Below are 21,330 nucleotides of genomic sequence, written 5' to 3' on the forward strand. Positions count from 1 at the left end.
TTCTTATTGATGCCAATTTTATTATTACTGCGCTGATTACACTCCCAGAGGCTAATGGTACCAATTACCAAAGGCTTTCTCTGCTCCACAACACATGTTCATGCTCAGAATATAAAAACAGTTCAGCCACATTTCTCTCCCCAAAAGAATCCCTAAAGCAAACAGAGTTTTGTCTGCCTCCAAGGCAGCCTGACCTGCATTTCCACACTCTCCAGCCACAGGAAAATGTTTCAAACCCACACAAGGGCAATGAGACCAAAGGGCACTCAACTTCCAAATGGCTGGGACCACAGGTTTGGTGGAACAAAGAACCCTACAGCCTGTCTCTTGCCAGCACACACACTCTGCCTCCTGCCTGAGCATTTGGCTGGGCTTCACTGGGACACAAGCTCATCACAGATGATGTGATCCAAAATGATGAGGAAGAGCTCACAGATGTGATGCAGCTGTGGGCAGCTCCTGTTGGAGAATGAAACGAAGGAAAGGACAAGTCAAGTCCTCCATCTCCATCCCTGGGTCAGATCAATACAGCAGCCACTTACATGTGAAGCTAGGGGAGCTCTACTACAGGATCAAGCAATTTGCATTCTGAATATAGGGGTATTTTGGATTTCTCAGTCAGAAGCTTGGCTTCAATTTTTATACACAGGCCCAGATGTTCAAGCTCTTAGAACATGCAGACATAAAGCTCTATCAAGCTGTCACGAAGCTAGTAGGCAGCATGAGAACAGATGTATTTCACTGCATTCCATCATACATTAAATATAAGCAGAATAATCTAGTCCAGATCATTTCAAATCACTAATGTGGATGACTGCATAATATATCCAATATGCTAAATATGTTGTTTCATTCAGTTTTTCAAGGTGTTCATATTGGCCAGATGCCATACACCATACTTTCCTGTAAGTGGGAAAATACCCTGATCTCCAGGGAGTCACTCCCAGAGGAATGCAATCTTCTTTCAGGGGAATGTAGAAGACAGGATCAGATCCTTACTGTATATTTTTCATGTGAATTATGGCCCTGGTAGTTGCACACCATTACAGAGACTAACTGCTAGAACATAGATGAAAATCAATGAGAATTTCTCAGGCAAAAGCCCTCGTGGTGATTCAGGACAGCTTCCTTTTGATTTTGTGGGCTCATGAAATTGCTCTATTTCTTATGTGCCTTTGAAGAGCTGTCCACCTCTCTCAGGATTTCAGCACATACCTCTCAGACAAGATACAAGGCATGTCATTAGCAACATCACTCTAAGGAGACATGGTTTGCTCCAGAGGTTAGCACGAGCATGGGAGAAAAGTCTTCTCTTATTTCAGACAGCTGAAGACAGCTGAGTCATTACCAAAGGCAAAAATCAAGAAGCCAGATGTTGGGGGTAAAGCAAAAGATGAGGAAGTCTGCAGGACAGAGAAGAGGTGGTGGACAAAGCTGGCACCATTTACAGTAGCAGGACCAGCCAGTGCAAGAGAAGATAAAAGAAGAATTTTGCACCTAACCAGCATAAGGAACCTTACTGCAGGCTAAAACACAGCCTAATGTTACAGGAAAATACAAGGAGGGAAACGTGGGCAGGGCTTTTTGCTAGTGTAATAGTTGTGCTATAACTGTGAATAAAGAGTAGCTACGCTCAAGAAGCTCTGTCCAAAGCTGCTTTCTGCACACCCATCCATCTCTGTCTGAGGCATGCCTCGAAAGGAGCTGTCTCCCCAGAAAGTGCTTCCCCTCTTGCCCTGCTGCGCTCCTGGAAAAACACCCAAACAAACAAGGAAAACCAGGAAATCAAAATTCAGCTATTCAGGAACAAGCAGTGGGACAGGAGCTTTGTCTCTCAGGCCATACCCCAAACCAAGACAAGACAAGGGGCAGAGCGCTGGCTTCAGTGACACTGCAGAGATGTGGGGCCAAGGGGCATTTAGTGACTGTGTTGCAGCAGTACATCGCCTCCAAGGGGAAAGATGGACCTCATTGGCACTGACACGGTATGCAACCATGTCTGAGCTACAACTCAGACAGTGTGTAATCCTGGGATTTCCTGACACCATTTCAAATACTGGCACAGGCTTCCTAGAGAGGTGGTTGATGCCCCATGCCTGCCAGTGTTTAAGAGGCAATTGGTCATTTCCCTTAAGAATTTCCTTCAACTTTTTCTCAGCCCCGAAGTGGTCAGGCAGTTGGACTAGATGATCGCTGTAGGACCCTTCCAACTGAAATATTCTATTCTATGTAAACAAAGAATATTATATTTTATTCTATTCTTACCTCTTCAAGCTCTTAACCCAATTTGTAGTTTCAACTGTGACACCTCTTCAACAGCCTACTTCCCCTGGGCCAGCCTGGGCAAATCTCACTCTCCCACCAGACAGCACCATTCACCATATGCAGCCCCCTTACCCTGACATCAAGAGATACTCCCAAGAAACAGTGTTGGGTATTTTGTTTGTTTTTACAGAGGGATCTTAGGAGAGGTTTCCACTGCTGTGCTTCCCAGGCAGGCATCCATGAGCTGGGAAATCCCTCCAGCTGATTGCCCATCAGCCAACATGCAGCAGCATAGATCACGTTATCGCTGCCAACCTTTCCCGAGACTGCTACCCACTCTGCCTACAAGACCCCTAATGGAGATGTAAGTACCTGCGCAGGGTAGCTCCTCACCATAAAACTAAACCCTTCTAAATCCCAACCACTCCTCCTCCTTGTTTCATGTCCAGATCCCCTGCCTTTCTCAGCACAGCCAGATTCCCTACCCCTTCCTTTACTGTACGCATGCAAGAGCATGTCATTCAGCAGCGCAAGAGGGAGAAAAAGAGAACATCCACGGCTGGAAGAAACCCGAGACTCTTCCTAACACAATGATAGCCGATACACAACTGCCAAATCATAAGGAAACCATTAGGGCTTGACGGGTGCCCAAATTTAAGGAAGTAATTACAGAAGAACAAGCAGCCTTCTCAGCATCATCGTGCCAGAGCATTTGGAACCAATTCAACCCACTCCCGAGTCCCTCCACTAACTGACTTGCCAGTGGTTAGAGCAGCGCGTGATGATGTTCACATGTGGTTTCCTCAGTGCAATAATTACAGACCTAAGTTCTTCAGAGAAACTCATAACTGTTAACACCCTCTCAGTGGTAGGATGGCTGCAACATAGCTGGAAACCTACTCAGTGATGACACAAACTGTCTTTCCAGGTGCTGCAGCCTGACCTTTACACCATGCATAATATATATGCTAGACATGTAAGATGAACCAGCACAAGAAACACTCGCCCTGCAGTCTCAGCTCACTGGGCAGTAACAGGGATAAAGCATGAAGTGGGGGATGGAAGAACTCTAAGATGCAGAATCCTGTTTCAAGGATGCATCTGCCATGACTCTCTTCTCTCTCTCTTCACCCTGTATCAATGGGCAAATCAACTAATTAGTACGATCAGGTGTTAGAAACATAACTCCTTATGGGAAACAGCAAGCACAGTTAGCCAGGCAGGCAGATCTGACTGTGGGCAGACTTGTTCTCCAGCCACAGACACTCACTATTCTATCTCTTTTGCCTTATGGGAAGGTGGAGAATACTGACCCAAAATTAGCATGCTGTGAATTAACCCACCTCTGCATTTTAATACAGAGAGACTTCAAATAGCACACAGTAATGGAGCTTCTTTGAAATACACAAGGAAGGAGAGATCATTGTCCTGACTGGTGATTTTAATCTAGGCACTCTTTATAGTGACACAATAAAAACCACTAATTGATTCAGATCTACTTATCAGCATATACTAAGTATACTAGTAGCCCTTGATTAAATAAATATACAATCCTTGCTACACTGGCATCAGAAATTTCTGTGTTTCAAACTCTGCTTAGAACAAGCCCCAAGACCCCAACTCCAGAAATTATTTTGGGTGCTTTTAAAAAAAGCTCACACGGTCCTGGTCCTATGTATCTGCAGCCAAGCAGATAATTGAGCCTCTTGAAAGCATCCTGGGACTACTACAAAGTGCAAGAGACAGACCCAGGGTTTCCACACCAACTGCTAAGAAGACATAACCAGCTAACCTAGTCGAGTCAGCTCATACTGCTTCACTTTCTTCTTTAGTTTTATGGGCCCTACGTCCCAGCTCTCATCTTCAGCACCATCCAAAGGGCTTTCATCACTGGACTCCTCTGGGCCCACTTCTCGGTAGTAGAGCTTGTAGCCAGATATCTGGGCATGGTTGGCTGGGGGCTGCCACGTTATCAGGAGAGACTCCATCTTCGCTCGGACTTTTAATTCTGTCGGGGCAAATGGAACTAGAAGAACAACAAGACAAGAGAAGAACATTCAGCCACTGGTCTCCATATCCGTGCTCTACTGAATCCTCCTTGTCCTCGGTAGTGAGGGAGGGGCATGAGAAAAGGCTGTCCTGTGAGTGGGATGTCTCCACTGTCTGGTACAGTTACACTCTACTGATGACAGGAAAAAATAATGTCACAAAGCCACTATGAGAGTTTCTCAGTGTATTCTGAGATACCACTGTCTTTAACCACTGCTGGAGTCTGGCTTGGGCTTAGCTCTGTTTGGCAGAATTGTCTATCCACTCCCAAATGTCCTAACATTGGGGTTTGGGGTTTTTGTTTCTTTCTCTCTTAAGAATTTTCACAGCTGCACATGGAGGGAGGAAAGACCCACTACCCAGGCAAGCAGCAAGATATACAGGGGCTGCTCAACAGAGATAAAGGTGGGTACTTTGGTCTAACCAAAACCAACGGTTATAATTCCCTAATGAAAGCAAGTATCTCTGATTACGCCTGAGTTCCCCAATGTCCTGCACACCCTGCCCCGAATCCCAGGCATTACCCAGCCTCCTACCATGTGTCTGGTTGTCTCTGTCAGGAGTCCGATGCTGGGTCCACTCAGAAGGGGCCCCATAGCCCACGCTGGTGCTGGCTGCGATGCGAACTTTGTATACTTTGTTGGGATGGAGCGAGTAGAGAGTGATTTGTGTCTCATTTCCACCCACTTCAATGGAGGTAACCTGATCTGCTGGAACCAAGGCAACACCATTGAAAGCATGGTTTTCCCAGTCAAAGGGAAATACAGCTGAGCAGCCACAAAGCCTAGCTACCCCCATGTGGTTTGCACACCCTGGGCTAGCTTGGCTTTGCCCAATGCAATCTCATGCCACCAGGAAAAACTAGAACTATAGACCAGGCAGAGCTGATATCCTGACTGACAACCCCCTTCATCACATTCAAAACTGCAGGCTGCCTTCAGCACCATTGAGCCTGCCTGGAGGGGAGCTGTCAGAAACCTTGCTGCTGCTGACCTGATGGCAGAACATGAGCACAGCTGATGGTACATTCCAGTGCTTCTCATTGCTGTACTTAAATCCTCACCTTAATTTGAACCAGAAATGTCCAGCAGCACTGCTTTCTGCAAAATTCACACCTTCACCCATGCCAGACTGAGGTTTTATCACTCCCTCTTCAGCCCACCCAAGTTTGTAAGGGAGGTAACAGGAAATTTAAACTGAGAATGGCCTGGGATTTTCACTGTAACAACTAATTAGTCTTGCTGAAGATCCATATTGCCTGTTTGGTGAACGCAGAGGTCTTGCTCTTCAGCTTCACCTGGCGTAAACTCAGCTGGGAGTGCTGTCCCTGCTATGTAACGGAGTATTGCTGAGTGTGATCCCTGGACTGCAAATGTTTCCAAGGTATTACAATGCCACAGAGCCGCGTGCAGGCTCAGGGCAAAAAAAACCAAGAGCCAGGAGTCACAGTGCAGACTACTAATCCAGATCAAACACATGGGAATATGTCCAGCACTTCATCACACTCCCCGTCCTTCTCTTAGTAAGAATCATGACCCTGGCAAGTGAGAAGCTGCAGAGCTTTGATGGTTTTAAGAGTAAATACCCAGAAGGATTAGCAAAGCAAGCACACGTGGAATTGGAACAGCCGCATCCAGCACAGGTAAACGTTACCATCCCTGCTGAAGGCTTTTTAGAGTGTCTGACAATATAAATAAAACCAAATAAAACCCAGCAATACAGCAAGACAGGCTGGCCAGGATACTTGCTTTTTTTCCACAAGGATCACTTTGATTAGTTTAGACTCCATTTTAAAGGAAGTGAATGCATTTACCCTTATTCCCCAACTAGCATAAAGCTCTTCCCCCAAAACACACAGTGCAGGTGGAACCAAAGGGTTGCTCATGCAGACATTCCTGGGGCAGCACAAACACGCAAGTGTCAGGCCATTTCCCTGGGGACACAGGCTCCTTCACAATCACAGAAAAAGACACCTTGAAGTAGCATGAAGTAGCACAGCACCAGCACTGCTGTTACCACCAACAGCAGAGCCAGGCTAAGAGAGGGCTGTTCTCCCTTGGGTAAAAAAGGGTCCCTCAGTTTTCAGTGTTGCACCTCCTCCCCTTGACATGATATGCTATTAACACTGCTGGAGCAGAAGACGCAACCCCACCCCCTCCCCAAATGGTACTTCCCTCACCTTCCTTGAGGGTGCAGTAGTCGATCTTGTACTTAGTTATCTTGCCATTACTCAGCTCTGGAGGAGGAGGCAGCCATGTCACACGGATATCACCAGGAGTCATGCTCGACAGGGACAGCTGAGGGGCAGCACTAGGAACTGGGCAGAAGCAACAACGGGAAGTCAGCAAAGACCAGGACAAGACCTCAACACACCTCTGCCAGCTCTCTCAGTTGGCAGAAGGCCCTGCACAGCCACTGGTGATGTGCTGTCTGTCACGGGAGGAACCAATACCCTGAAGCTCTTCATCAGCTCAGATCATCAGCAGGGTGTCTGGGGAAGGGAGATGGTGGGCTGCTTAGCTTGAACAGGCTGATCAGAGCCTGCTGGCCACACCACACTACCCTCTAGGGAAGCAAAATGTAAGGGACTCCGTGTCCACTGCAAACTGAGCAGGTTTTTTTTTAGCACAGACCGGCTAATTGGCCTATGCTGTACTGTGGAGCATGAAGGAAACACTAAAGGAAATGGCTCATAGATCCAGACTTCAGTCTGGGAATCCCCATTCCCTCGAGAATCACAGCTCTGTGCTGCAGGCAGCTTTCATGCTTCCAACTCAGCTTTTCAGGCTTCAGACACATACACGCGGGACCACACAGTTCACTACGTCAGGAGTATTAAAAGCGCATAATGCACCCTGCAGCATAGCAGAGGCTTGCACGAGGTCTGCCAAAACCATAACTTCTTGCCTCTGTCCTGCAGTCCGTTGAAAGCTGTGCATGTCCCCCCTGTTGGGCAGCTGTCCTTCTGGCACTCTGCCTTTACTGCTCACAAAATGCTATGTGATAAATGGTAAAATCAACACAAACTACTGGCTCTTAAGGGATCCAACCTCAAGGCTGCTCCCACCCCTACAAAATGCAATAGATGTCTACCTTCAGAGTTGAAATCAAGTCTGGCCCAGAGTCAAGCTTGCAGCAATATTGTATTAGCTAGGTGAAAGCTCAGAGGAGCTGACTACAGTTCCAGCAGGATTCTCATGGGCCTCAGTGTCAGTGAAGTCATTTTCATGCCCTTCATCACCCAAGCTGATGATCAGACCAAGGTGCTTTATTTTTGGTTGGTTTTTTGTTTTTTTTAAAAGGGCTTCTGGCAAGAAGCTGTAGGAGCAGCAGGTTTAGGTTTCTAGGAGCTGATACTATTCTCCATGGCATATTCAATGCTCACCATGAAACAGGCCAAGAACATTTTTTAGGCACCAGTAACCATCTAATTCAACGCACCATCCTCCAGGGTCTGCACGATGATGGAAGAGGATGTCCGGCTGGCTCCGAGCTGAGAATACGCGACCACGTAGAAGACATAGTTGGTATTAGGTTCTAGGTCTTTGACTTGCAGCTCAGTAGTATCATTATTGACAGCAAACTGATATTCCACATTATCTGTTCCTAAAGCCAAGGAAACACTCATCAGCAGGTCAGTGAACTGTCAAGACACTCCTCGAAAAATCACTTAACTCATAAGGTCCATAGCATAAATCCACCTTAAAAATCACTATGTCTTCTCCAATTTCCCCAGCACCTGCACAAAACCCATCTCTTACGTGAACCCTTTGGGCAGAAACATTCAATGCCTCAATGTTAACATCTCCATTTTGACTCAAGCTCCTTAATGCTTGCCAAGGCAGCTGAAGTTACCAGCTTAATTTTCAGGGGAGCTCTGGCAACACTCCAGCAAGAGTATTGACTTGCTGGTTGTTTGGGAAGACAGATCCCAAGAGACTCAAGTGCCTCACTTCAGATTCTGGGTGTGAATAATTTAGTGATTACCCCTCTACACAATGTAGCTGTTTAATACCTCCATTAATAATCACACTCTTTACATATAAAATCAATGTGTTGGAGGAAAAAGTAAAGAAGAGAGATAAATTTCCAGAAGTGCCTGGTCCCACTAGAATCCAGACAACTCAGCTGTGTGGACATGCTACTGCTGGTCAACAAGTTAGTATTTGTCAGCTAATTCACAGGTACTGTCAGAGGCTGATGCTGACTCCAAGAAAAAAATTCCTCTACCTGCAATGAAAAGGGCTAAACTAACTGGAATTGCCTCGCACTTGTCACTAGCTGGGAAAACATCAACCCGTGCTTCATGTCTTGTACCTGCAACACAGCTGGGTTGCACAGGCAGATAACACCTACCTACAGCCCGCTGGTAATGTAACGAGAAGCCAATGATCTGCTCGCTGTTGTACTCTGGCCGCTCCCAGGACACAAGGACTGTGGTGCTGGAGAGAGACACAGCTGACACCTTCTTGGGAGCACTGGGCAAACCTTCCCGCACGATCACCGAGAGCTTGGCAGTGGCACAAGCCATGCCCAAGCTGTTCTCAGCCACACACTGATAGTAGCCAGCATCCTCCAAACCGATCTGATTGATCACGAGGCTCCCACTGCTCTGCACCTTCACGCGCCCATTGGAGAGAATGGCCTCACCATTCTTCAGCCAGTGAATGGTCGGGGCTGGCTCGCCCTCTGCTTTGCAGACAAATCGGGCCGTGCTGGCTCGGGTGCGAGAGATGGTTTCAGGAGCCTGGGAGATGCTGGGTGTAGCTGGGAGGAGAGAGGACAAATTAATGCGGGAAGGAGGAGGAAAAGATAGCAAAGCAAATCCCTTCTCCTCCCCACTCAGTGCTATGTTTTATTCAGTAGCAGCTTTGCTTACAAGATAGGATTTGCCAGGCAGACTCTAGAGGCTTAATTTAGACTCTGTCCAAAAGGAAAAATAAATTCTGTATCAATCATGTGCTGCGTTCCCTGATCCTAGGCTGTTCTCCCTACTGGCTTCCACGATACTGAAAGTTAATTGGTGATACAGATTTCCATGGGGGAGCCCTGGAGAACAAGAATAAGGCATAAAACGGTTCAGTAAATACAAGGAACTAAACCCCAAACCCTCTCTCCCACCAAGACCTATCCCAACCCGGGGCCTCCTGGCTCTAACCTGGCTCCCCTCTTACCCAGCACAGGCCACAAACGCAACTTCTTGGGGAGCTCTTGGATGTTGGTCCAGGTAATCTACAGCTACCTGGAGCATTTATCCTGCTCTCTACTCACCGAGGACCCGGAGCTCAGCTGCGGCTGTAACGAACTGCCTGGTCTGGGGTTTGTTAGCACGGCAGACGTACACCCCTGAGTGATGGGGCTGGCTGGAAGGAATGAGGAGATTTGTCCGGCCCAGCACAATCACATCTGTGGAAACGGGCTTTCCATCTACAGGAAGAAATGTGCACAAATGTGGGAGGGAGCCCCATGCTGCCCTTTACAAGGGCTTGTAAACAATGCGTCTACCAGAGCCAGGATGACAGCTGCAGAGCAGAGAGACCCCCAAATCCCAAACCCCAGCCCAGAGGAAGATTCCTGCTGGGATACTCCTCAGTGCTTGACTGAGTATCAGCCAGCCCACGCCAACATTGGCCCAAGGTTTAGTTTAGCCTGTAGTAATTGAAAAATTTCTGGTTTGGATCAAAATAGTCTCTGATGCCTAGGGTGTGCCTGCAATGAGACACACTAGGAATAGCACATTCAAAGGAAAGCTATGCTAACACACACTTTGGAAAAGTTGCTCAATCTGCCTGCTGACCCCCATGCGTGAACACACATGCTTCCTCCCCTCACTCGTTAATGCAAATGTCAGCAAGAGCACTGAATCACTAACAACTCAGGGGTTCTTCCCTCCTCTGGGTCCCAGACATGAACCCAAATTTACTGAGCTTCCTGATTCATTCTTTGCCTCCAGCTTAGCTCCTGATCTGTAAGGTATCAGGAAGACACCTGGTTCTCCTTGGGGCTTTGTTGCTTGGGTCAGAGACATGGGCCATGAGCTGCCCTCTCCCCATTCTCCTGGCTAGATGCTCAGCACTGCTGAGCAGGGAAGGAGGAAAGGGTGGCCGCAGCTCCCTGGCCAGAAGCTGAGCTGTCCTTCTACAACTTCAAGTAGCCCTAGGTTCCTCAGCACGTCATGGACAAGACAGTAGGCTGCTGCTGGGCACTGCTTATTCTTGGCACTGCTTATTCTCAGCACTGCTCTGATGTGAGAAACATGGGGACCATGGCGTTGGCATCTCTGAATGAGTATGGAGAAGCAAAGCCAAGAGCTGGGGAGAGAGTGTGGGGAAGCACAGACTGGCCAAGGAAAGGCTTGGATGGGAGGTGAGGCACCTATGGCCAGCTCTGGCACAAGTTAGCAGACTGGGAGAGCCAGCCAATTTGTGCAGTACTGTGCAACACTAAACCTTGTACCTCTCCACCTGCAGAAGCACAAGTGTCTTTCAGACAGCAGAAACCAGCACTGGCCTGCCTTTAGCTCTCACAGATTCAGCTGAGCCTGTACCTCAAGACAGAAGCAAGCTCTCCAACTCCACTGTGAGCAGCTGCACCTACTTAGCACCATCAGCAGGGAATGCAACTGAGATCAGATCCTTGGCCCTCTCCATGCATTTTGGGGGTCTTTAGATGGCCTCACAGTTCAGTGCCTGCATGCTCAGAGGAGGAGAAAAACCTGTGGACCCCATTTGCACTGGGGCGGTTTGAAAATCTGACTCCAGATGGTAGCAATTAGCTGACACCACCAAGGCTGGCAAGAGCCAAACTGGCAACCTGGAGGTACAATCTTCAGTGTTATCTACATGACTAATTGTCCAGTAACCCAGCCTGCTCCCTAACAAAGTCTTGGAAAGAAACATGCTTGTATAACACAGAACTGATAGCACTGTTAATCCATCTTTTCTAATTGAAGAGTCCACACCAGGAAGCAGAGGGGGACCAAGCACCACTTTAAAATAAAGCATGTGAGGAACTGTTTCATCAGCCTTTCCCCCCTTCCCCCTCCTCTTTCTCCCATCCAAAAAACTTTTCATAGTGATAATTAACTCTAATAATATCTACTCTACTATGGGCATCAGTAGCTCTCAGTAAAGCAATAAGCGATCTAGCATGGGAAAACCGAGTATTTGTAATTGAGAAGTGCACAGGATAAACCAGAAACATTTCTGCCAGAACATTTAATCCTTGCTGATTTGACTTCCAAAGTTGTATCCTCTAAGATTTTTTTTGCTCCTTTTTTGTGGGGAAGAGGAAATATTTATATACACTAAAATCACTGCCTGTGGACAAGTCTGGGCTGAAGACCAAGCACAATAAATGGTTACAGGGGAGAGGAGTCTTAAATTGTGACCCGGATTTATGAAAATGACTAAGAGCTTTTTCTGGGGAAGAATTGACTCCTGAGCTGAGAACGTCTTCAGTCAGAGCCTCTGAAAGACATCTGATGGGTGTGACACTAAGTGAAGTGACACTAGCATCCTACTCGTGACTTAGGCTATCAGCCCTGGGTAACATATGCCAGTCTGGCTCATTTGTACACCTCTGATGAGACCTAAGCATCTTCTCAATCCTTCCACTACCAATCTGACCACAGTAATATTTTTTAATAAAAACCTCCCATCAACACACCCAGTCACTCCAATGATTAACAGATCTTACCATGTTTTATAATCCTGCAAGATAATATAGGTTATTTCTCCAATGCAATGGCAGATTCCACAGAATCCCTACTAACCTCTGAGTCCCTGGTGGAGTAGCATAGACCTGACCCCATCTCATGACCTTCACTGCTCAAGGTCATACAATGAGAATGACTAATTTAGATCAAAAGGAATCCAGGCACTAGAACTTCACGTATTTCACAGGTCAAACAACTATAAAGTCAAAGTGAACTGTGTGCTTTGAAACCTTCTAGATTTAATTAGCAATTCCAGTTTAGCAAGGACACCCTACACTGTAACACCACCTGCATCATTAGGTACTGAAGTAACAAGCACCCTTCCTGTCCCACAGATTTTTCTGCTTTTTCATTGATTTTTTTTTAAAGAAAGTATCCACAGGTTCCTCTTGACAACAAAAGCTTAATTCTGTCCCTCATGCTCACCCTGTCGTATCCAGGAGACGAAGGGGGTGGGATCAGCAGCCGCCATGCACTCCATCACCACGCTCTCCCCCGCCACCACCGTGGTGTTCTCTGGAGCAGCGAGGATGGTGACATCTCCTCCTGCTGGCTGGGAACCTAATGTCAAAAACAAAAAGAAAAGTCTGTCTTTCCAAATTGCAAAGTCCTTAGAAAAACACAGAACTTGGAGTCCAGACACCTCGGCCATGCTTCCCCAGGTAGTCTCACGTGTGGTTATGGCTCATGCCCACTGGAAGAGGAAAAGCAGGTCTTGCTTCTATATGACTACAATATTTTTGCTAAAGAAATGAACAAAGGGATGCCCTGTAGATTTACTCTAATCACGCTGGCCCTAGTAAAAATTAGTATCAGGATTTTCACATGGAAAATAAATAGTTTCAATACAGCACCTTCATTGATTGTTGCTAAATGGATGTTTGTTAATTAGATGAAACAAGACACTGCTATCCTCAAACAGAGCAACAGCAACACAACACACCCCTTGCCAAGGCATTGCAACAACGCAGAAATAATCTAGAACTTGGTTAAAGAAATTTTAACATCTAGATGCTGTACTGTAAACTGCAACAAAGAGAGGTCAAGCCTCTGTGTCCAGGCCTTCACCTGATAGTACAAAGACTAAATCGGTCATTATACATCTAGAGGAGAGCGTTCTATTTAGCTTATACATGCACAGATGAACAGCCAACACATAAATCAAGCAATTTTTACAGGAAGATCTATAGGCTACATTGCACAATGTCTTGAGAACAGGATGCGGATTTTTTGCTTGAAATGAACCTTCTGCCTGTGTTTGCCCACTGCTGAGCAGAGGTTAAGGGAAGGTTAAGGAAATGCCTTTGCAGCAGCCAAACTTCTGTTGTGAGATGAAAACAACCGGAGCACTCTTGAGCAGACCAGACTGTTCATGACCCTCAACAGCAGCAACCCTGTTCTTCCAGCTCTCCCAAATATATCTAACTCTGAGGGACACTTTTGTTGTTGTCCTCGTGAAGGGAAAAATAACTGCAGATGAGTCACATAGTACAAGTAATTCTTAGGCCTGCTCCAGGTGCTCCCATGATCTAGCAGAGAAAGTTGTTGGCAGCAGGTCTCAAATGAAAGCAGGACCTTTTTGCACAATACAAACTCACTGTCTCAAAATGCTGCCAGTTCAAAAACCAAGAGGTTCAGACAAGCTCACGAAGGACACATTTACCAGAACTCTTAAATACGAAGGGCTCACTGCAGTCTCCAGCCCAAGATGTTCCCACATCCCTGACTGTCAGATGCTGAGGGAGATGTCCAAGGAAAGCACCATGTCCTCCCTGCCCAGTTTTTTTTACATGCTTTCTTCCTGCATCTGCTCTGGTCACTTTTCAAGATGGTACTGCAATGGCTGGACCTCTGGCGTGGCCCACACTGGCCATTCATGTGGCATCCAAGGAGCACTTGTTCATACTTGACTTTCTTGTGAATATAAACCAGAGAAGCTTTGGCCTCAGCATGCAGGCCTGCCTGCATGGTAGGAGGCTACACACTGCTGCACCAAACATGCCACGCTCAGCCCATCTCCAGGCTCGTTGCCATTTACTCTAGCACAGCAGTCTTGCCAAAGAGAGTTGGTTCAACACTGAAATTTTCCTGCAGTCCATACATTCTTGAAAGGGATTTCCATCTGTAGTATTATGTGAGTACAGTTTAAAAGGAGCTAGCAAAATCCCCGAGGCGCCCAGGGAAAACAGGAGAGAGCAGGAGCCACTGCTTGTCCAGCAGATGGAAGCAGAGACCGAGGAGCACCCACGGTCCCCTACTGGGGGCAATGGACCACACTGAACTGTAACCCAAACCCTGGGCAAACACCAGCAATAAGAGCTGCCATGGGGCACAAAGGAAAAGCCAAGCTAGCTATCCTCCTTCCAGTGGACCAAGTATGCTACACAAAGGGCCTGGTGTGTACAGGCACATACAATCTCCTTTTGCGCTTACAGCACAGTGTGGGCTGGCCAGGGCTTTGCTAAATTCACGTACATTAGCTGTTCACATCGTTCATGCCTACACTTCCAGCCTCACAGTCATCACATCCAGCCACAGCAGGACAACTTGGGGGACAGAACAGGGACAAGAGGAAACCACTTAAGACTATGGATTCAGAGGCCTCATTGACAAACAGATCAAAGTCCTGGCCACTCTTAACTGGGGCACTAAGGCCGGGCTTGAGAACTACTGAGACAGAAAATGGGCTTAATGCAAAAACAGGCACAAGAGCTTCCACAACAGGCATGTAAGCTTAAGGATCAGAGAAATGCAAGGCTCTTTGGAACAGCAGCTTTCTTTTAACTCCAGCTCCAGTTCAACAAAGCACTAAAATCCACAAGTAATCATTAGTCCTGCAAAACATCTGAGCGCAGGGACTCCAGTGAGACCCGACTGGATTGGTGAGGCTACTCAGCACATTACTAATGTGAGGCCTCTACCCTTTCTCTACCACATACAGCAGAGAGGGATGAGGCAACGTTGGAGAAAGAACAAGGAGAAGGAGCTTTCCAGACAGAATTTGGAAGGAAACACATGAGAAAGCACCAGAAGCAAAGAAAAGGCTTCTATAGCAGCCATTACAGGGAAGGCCGCAGTGCTGGGAAGACACTGGAGAAACGAACAAGTTATGATGAAGTTGGTTTTAAGAGTGAGCTGGGAAAAGAGTTGCAAAGGAGCCAGGTGAGGAGTTGCTCTCTGCTGAGGGGCTGGCAGCACGGCTAGACGTGGTCGCACATCTCCACAGACCACAGGCTCAGGCCCGGCTCACCTGCACAGGGCTCTGCAAGCCTCAACTGCCACCCTAGAGACCCATCACCCATTGTGGGGCCACAGCAGCTTTTGATGAAAACAAACAGAGCAGCAGCCTACACCCCAGGTCCTGGGAGCAGGAGTATACGGGAAGAGACTTCCAGCCTAGCACGGGAGTGAGCTTCTTTACCCAACATCACCGGCTGCTCGCATACCTGCTGGGCAGAACATGGCTGAAATGCGTCTGTGTGCATAAAGCTGTCCTCTTCTGCAGTGCTGGGAGGAAAAAAATAAATCTAGAGAAAAAAAACCAAACAAAAAACACCACCAGCCAGATGGCTATATATTCCCTGCCAGATTTCCAAGCAGCTTTCTCTACCAAGCTTAGGGCTGAGGAAGAGAGAAAGCTCCTCAAACCTGACTTAAACACTCATCTGTTGCATTCAGATGCATGGCCCCAAGTGCCAGCCGGCAAAGGCCCCTTACTGGTTACAGAAACTTCATGTGAAGGTACTTATCCCATACCTGAGATCACATCACTCGGTCCCTAGACAGCTGCCTTGCAGTGCTGTCAGTCACCAGGAGAGGGATTTTATAAGCTGCACAAACCCTCACTCTGAAATGGCCCCAGGAACCATCAGCCCAGCTCCACAATCTCCTGGTTTCGCAGAGCCACTGTGAAGCACTGCTGTAAAGACACAGCCTATAGCTTCACCTTTCCTTGGGGCCTCACACTTCTGCTGGCTGGGGAAGGACCAACAAAACACTTCCACCCTCACCCTGAACAGTCCTGCAGCAGCACCACATGCTGACGTTCCCTCTGGTGCTGCCTGTCCCACACCCTGGGTACTTGGGAAGGGAAAGAGCAAGGAGCTTGCTGGTGGCCACATAGCCAGCCAGTAGAAAACAGGCCAGGCAACCCAAAAGGGCTGACGATTAGCTACTTATTAGCTCCATACTCACTCTGCAGAAGGTAGAAAGAGAGCTGATATTGGGGTTCCTGACAGTCAAATCCAAGGGCACAACTTGAGGTCTCTCTGACAACCAAGAGCGGTAACAGCCACGGGGATCTGTACTTCAAACATCCATTTCTGCTTTCTTCTCCTTTGGCCAAAACTCTGGTTTCAGCCTTGAAAAACTATTGGGAAAACATATTAGCCCAGACCCTACGTCTGTTTGTCACTGATTATTATTGAAATTATATTACAAAACCAAACAGTTCTGCTTCCTTTCCCAGTACATTCCTGGGTGTGTGCATGGATGAATGCCCCATACACCACTTGCACACACAAACGCATTTCTCTTCAGCTTTGTATTTCACTGTGGGTCTGTCAGAGCAAGCCTACAAGTCAAGCTCCTCCTTAAACTGAGCTCCCTTTAGAGTACATTTTTCACTTGCTGTCTCAATAGGCTGGTTGGACGGGATGGATCATAGGTTAACTGCTATGAACTGGGTTTCATTCGGTTTGAAGAGTTCCCAAGAATGGTACTAAGCTAACCAGGAAAACCTCCACACAGGGGATTCCAACAAACATCAAAGATTAAAACAAACGTTTTTGTCTCCACTACCAGTAAGATAATTTCAGGTCAAGAGGGAATATTGTTAGAGGCAAAGGAAAAAAGAGCTGCAGTCTCCAAGACATCTTTCACTGCCTGAACAAAACAGGTCACTGAATGCACCTGCAACATGCTGTCCATTCTGTGGTACTAAAAGCTTTCACAGTGCTGCTATCTAAAACTTCATCTTTGAGACTTCTCACTTCCCCCCAGTTTTGTTTTGTCTCTCCAAGTAGCAAAACTGCTCTAGGCAAAAGCTTTGCACAGCCCAAGGCACAACCCATGGATTCATATCAAAACTTGCTGTCACTGATGGCCTTTGTGGACTTTTTGCCCTTCTGAATCAGATGAATTCATTTTACCCTCTTTTACTGAAAAAAATGCCTGTAGGGTGCCAAATGCAGCTCTGGGATGACTTGGAGTAGTGCACTAGGACTGAGAGAAATCCTCTGGGCACTGAAACAGTTAAAGAAGGTGGCACTTTTCCTGCACAGTTCTGTCAACCTGTCCACACGCTTGTGTTTGCACAGAAAGACAGCAAGGGTGCCATCACAGAGCAAGAGACAAGACTTACTGATAATTTGTAGAAATATTTCAAAATATTCCCCAAGTTTTATTGTTTACGAGCAATTCACAACACAATACTTCTCAGTTTATGCATTTTTCCACTTTCCTGTCATGAAACACAAAAGTCAGGCCAAATTTGAGTGCTCCACTTCGTTGTACCATTGCTTTCACAGGCATCTTTCAGCATGTGGAGTTGGGTTCCAGGGTCAGGTGGTGGGCAAGCACAGAGGAAATAAAACAAAACAAATTGCTTATGATCAAGTGTAGTATAAAACCAAAAGGAGGTGGGGAGGGGAGTACAGGGAAACTTGAGACAGCAAGTGAGCATGCCAGACAGACCTCAGCACACAGGCTGCCTAACCTCTAAAAATCCAATCTGTATCATTTCAAAGTGAAGGAGAACTGTGAGCAGTGATGGGAAGGGAGGCACTATGGGGAGCTGCCTGGGACAAAGCTCAAAATGTTTATTTGAAGTTATAGCTTGAGTTATAACATACACAAGTGATTTCAAACTCCAAGAGTTTACAACTTGGGTCTGCCTCTAATGCATCCATAATTCATCAGCTATCCTCTCCTGCCTCCCTGCTCTTGTTAGTGCAGAGTATCACCGAAGAATTCAGGCAGTGCAACAGGAGAAATGCTTTTTTGTTCAGCCAATTTGTGACTGTCGTTTGCAGTGACAAGAGGATGACTTCTTGGACAGGAACTAACACCTCTCTCCCGACTCCATAAACACCCTGCCTCGGCAAAAGTGCTGGAAGGTTAAACATGACTTGCATGGTGACACATTCAGCTCTCAGCTGTCAGCAGTTCAAGATTTTGAGATATCCAACAATCAAGCAACAATCTTCTGTTCTGCGAACTTTCTCACCCTCTCTGGAGGAGGAGCATGAAACCTTATTCATCCCTGCGAGCCTCCTCTGGGAATAGATTCTAGCACTGAGCAGCTGTTCATTAGAGAAAGTCAATGCTGTCACTGCTGTTATTCTACAGACAATAAAGGAGCAAATTACCCATTGCAAAGCACACCTTCAAAAATGCAGGCCATGTGTTTGCAGAGCATGTCCTACTCCTGCTCCCTAGCTCTCTCCTTTTTCTCACACAACTCACAGACCTCCTGGACTGTTCAGGGAGAAAGCTGACAGCAACCACGGAGGAGAAAAAAACCACATCCTCCACACCTGCCTTCCTCCTCACTTTACACCATCCTGGAAATTTATCTACAATTTATTTCTACTTCTGGGCTAGACCCAGGACAGGAGATAACTAGCACACAACATCTCTAGGTAGGACACTTGCCTAACTATATCCTAGCACTTTGGCATATCTGCTTTGGGGGCAATATAAACAATGTCAGGTCTCAAACCTGAGCACGCTTAGCAGTAAGCATTTCTTCTTTTGTAACTGTTTTCATCTGAATACAACAAGGCACAGCTTTGCAAACAGGAAAGCAAAGCAGCCAAGAGAGGTCCGGCACCAGTGATTCTTCAGATGTGGCTAGAGATGCTGGGTGCTGCCCTTCCAACACCCTACAATTCAGGCCTCCCCAAAGTATCACAAGTCAAACACTGCCTCCTCTTCTCTTCTCCCTAAACACAGCTCTCACAACCATGCATCCTTTCCAAAAATTACCATTTGCTTCTTTGGGTTTTTCTTCCACCTTTGCTATACCAGCCACTGTGGCAGTTTGGATCCAAGTTCTGTTTTCCTGTCACTGAAGTTGGGGAAGGATGACTTTTGGTTACAAGATCATGGACTCAATTCACCAAACATTTGGTACCCCTTTGATTGTTCTCAGCCTTGAAAACCTCCTCTGCAGAGTATCAGGCTTTAGCCCACAAGCCTTACAGGAGCTTTTAGATGTGTGCCTCAGCAGAAATTCCAGTACTGACAATGGCTGGGTACTGGAAGTGCAAAAGTTGTCCCAACGCAATCTGGCAGCACCAGTGCCCATAGCCTCCATCATCAGAAATGCTCCTTTCTTTCCCTTTTCAGGCAGCTGCAGTGTGCCTGGGTCAGCACACAAGTCATCTCAGAAGGAAGGCTGAAAAGGAGCCCAGCTTTTATTGCAAAAGTGACACTGTATTGGCATAACGGGTTTTTTCTGCCCAATAACATAAATGAGCTCAGTAAATCAGTTTTGTATTGTCTCTTTACCTCATATCTTCAAAACGTTTTGTAAGCAGTTATGCATTTGTCAATGCAAACATTTAACGGAGAAGCTGAACAGGGAAGAATTTATCTCCATGTTCTGGAATAGAGACAGAGTACTTACTAAGTTAGTGCTGCAGCAGAGCAGCTACACATAATTTGTCATCTTTAAAGCAGCATCCAAAGAAACATGCAGAAATTATTAAAACACAGAAGTTCAATCACTTTCTTAGCGCTATTAAGAGACCTCCACCTACAGCACTTGTACCTCAAACTACTATCATAAAAACCCCAAAAAAGAAGTCAGCAAACAGATCCCAAAATACATGGTGCAACCTACACGTCTAACAGCAGGCACAAAACCTGCTCCTTTAATGCCCGCATATACGTACATGCAAAATGGAGAATTTTATAGATAAAACACACTTCTATGATTTTTTTTAAAAAAGAGAGATTAATGAGTTTGAATGAGGAGTGTTTATTTACTACCTGGACACATTCCTCAGACCAGCATCTGCCACAGCTTCTGGTGTCTCTCCATTGAACATATTACATGCCACGTGTGGCAGGAGGAGTTGCTCTAGGAACTGCTTTTCACTTGGCTTGAGAAACAGCTTGCTAAACATTTTCCCCAGCTCTAGGTCCTGTGTCTGGAAGCCTGGGGAGCACACAGATCCCAGTCCAGACAGGCAGAAGGGCCATCAGGCAGTCCTCTTTCATTCACCTCGACTTCTTTATACAGCTGACAGATTTCAGCTCAGAAATTAAATCCTTTAATGTACTAGCTCAGTCACAAGTTGAGACCCTGAGCTGTACATAACCAGAAGCACAGAAAAACACAGCAGTAGAAGGTTTCCAGAAATTGCATTGGATTTTTAGGGGGCTCTTCCCCAAACCCTTGATCCTTCAGGGTACGGAGTTTTACAGGTCCAGGGTACGTTTAGCTCTGCTGCAAAGCAGTCGGGAGTGTGCTTTACCCACCACTCTACCTCCTGTAAAGCTGTCAACATTGGCTCTCTGTTTGTGTACATGCATTTGGAACTGCTCTTCATCACGCCAAAAGGGATGGGAGCCAGCCAGACTGCACGACAAATTCCTGCTCGCTTCCCCAGCAAGCACTTGGAAACGCCTACATTTGCACCGCTCTGAGCAGGAGCTAGGCAAAATAACCAGGAGGTGCCACGTCGACAGCCATCATGGTCATGCAGTCCTGTAGCCCCACTGCACAAGGACAGCTGCTGCTTCTTATGAGAATTAGGGCTCTTCTGGTTTTCTGCCACAGGCCCAAGTTAGCCAAAGGGTTGGAGACCTCAGACCACGTAACTGAATCCTCAGAAACCTGAAGATATATCACAGAGAGTTTCTGGGAGGCAGAAGAAGCAGACCACAAGCCAGAATGTGGCAGAGGCAATAGGAAACCCAAGTTCAGGGCACAGTGGAAACTGAGACCTACCAGAAGGACTGTGCTGGAACACCATTGATAATGTCACCATTTTAGATAATAACTATTAATTAATAAGCCTTTAACCATTCTTGGCACATTTTCACAGACCTTAGTGCAAACAAACTCCTTAAAAGAAAGTTATTCGGTGTACAGTAGGAGTTAAGCCTCTAGACTGGATGAGAGACCAACAAAAAATATTAGTGAAGAAAGGAGCAGAGGTACCTCAGTGACTCTGAAGCAGTTTAGAGAATGGCAGAGCAGTCTCACTGCCCTAACCCTAAGACCCAGACAGCTTATGTTACTAAAGATGAGGCCTTAAAGCACTGCAAGCCCCAGCCATTCCCCAGCA

The 21,330-nt window shown here is 46.7% G+C and overlaps 1 protein-coding gene across 5 annotated transcripts in view; it reads right to left on the reverse strand.

The window, feature by feature from the left end:
* IGDCC4 (immunoglobulin superfamily DCC subclass member 4) overlaps window positions 1-21,330 on the reverse strand; it is a 100,964-nt gene that overhangs the window by 20,912 nt on the left and 58,722 nt on the right. For 4 of the 5 annotated variants that reach the window (XR_007507411.1, XR_007507410.1, XM_049811569.1 and 1 more), the window contains 7 exons: window positions 12,458-12,592; window positions 9,586-9,741; window positions 8,671-9,081; window positions 7,756-7,920; window positions 6,494-6,631; window positions 4,851-5,024; window positions 4,058-4,291 (listed from right to left, as the gene is read on the reverse strand). Coding sequence is in view for 3 of the 5 variants with exons in the window: in XM_049811569.1 (XP_049667526.1) it covers window positions 4,058-4,291; window positions 4,851-5,024; window positions 6,494-6,631; window positions 7,756-7,920; window positions 8,671-9,081; window positions 9,586-9,741; window positions 12,458-12,592 (1,413 nt within the window). In the remaining 2 variants the exon portion in view is untranslated. The remainder of the gene's footprint in view (window positions 1-4,057; window positions 4,292-4,850; window positions 5,025-6,493; window positions 6,632-7,755; window positions 7,921-8,670; window positions 9,082-9,585; window positions 9,742-12,457; window positions 12,593-21,330) is intronic. The other variant, XM_049811570.1, reaches the window with a different exon arrangement.

The sequence above is a fragment of the Accipiter gentilis genome, chromosome 10 (genome assembly GCF_929443795.1).
Source record: "Accipiter gentilis chromosome 10, bAccGen1.1, whole genome shotgun sequence".
Classification (NCBI taxonomy): Eukaryota; Metazoa; Chordata; class Aves; order Accipitriformes; family Accipitridae; genus Astur; species Astur gentilis.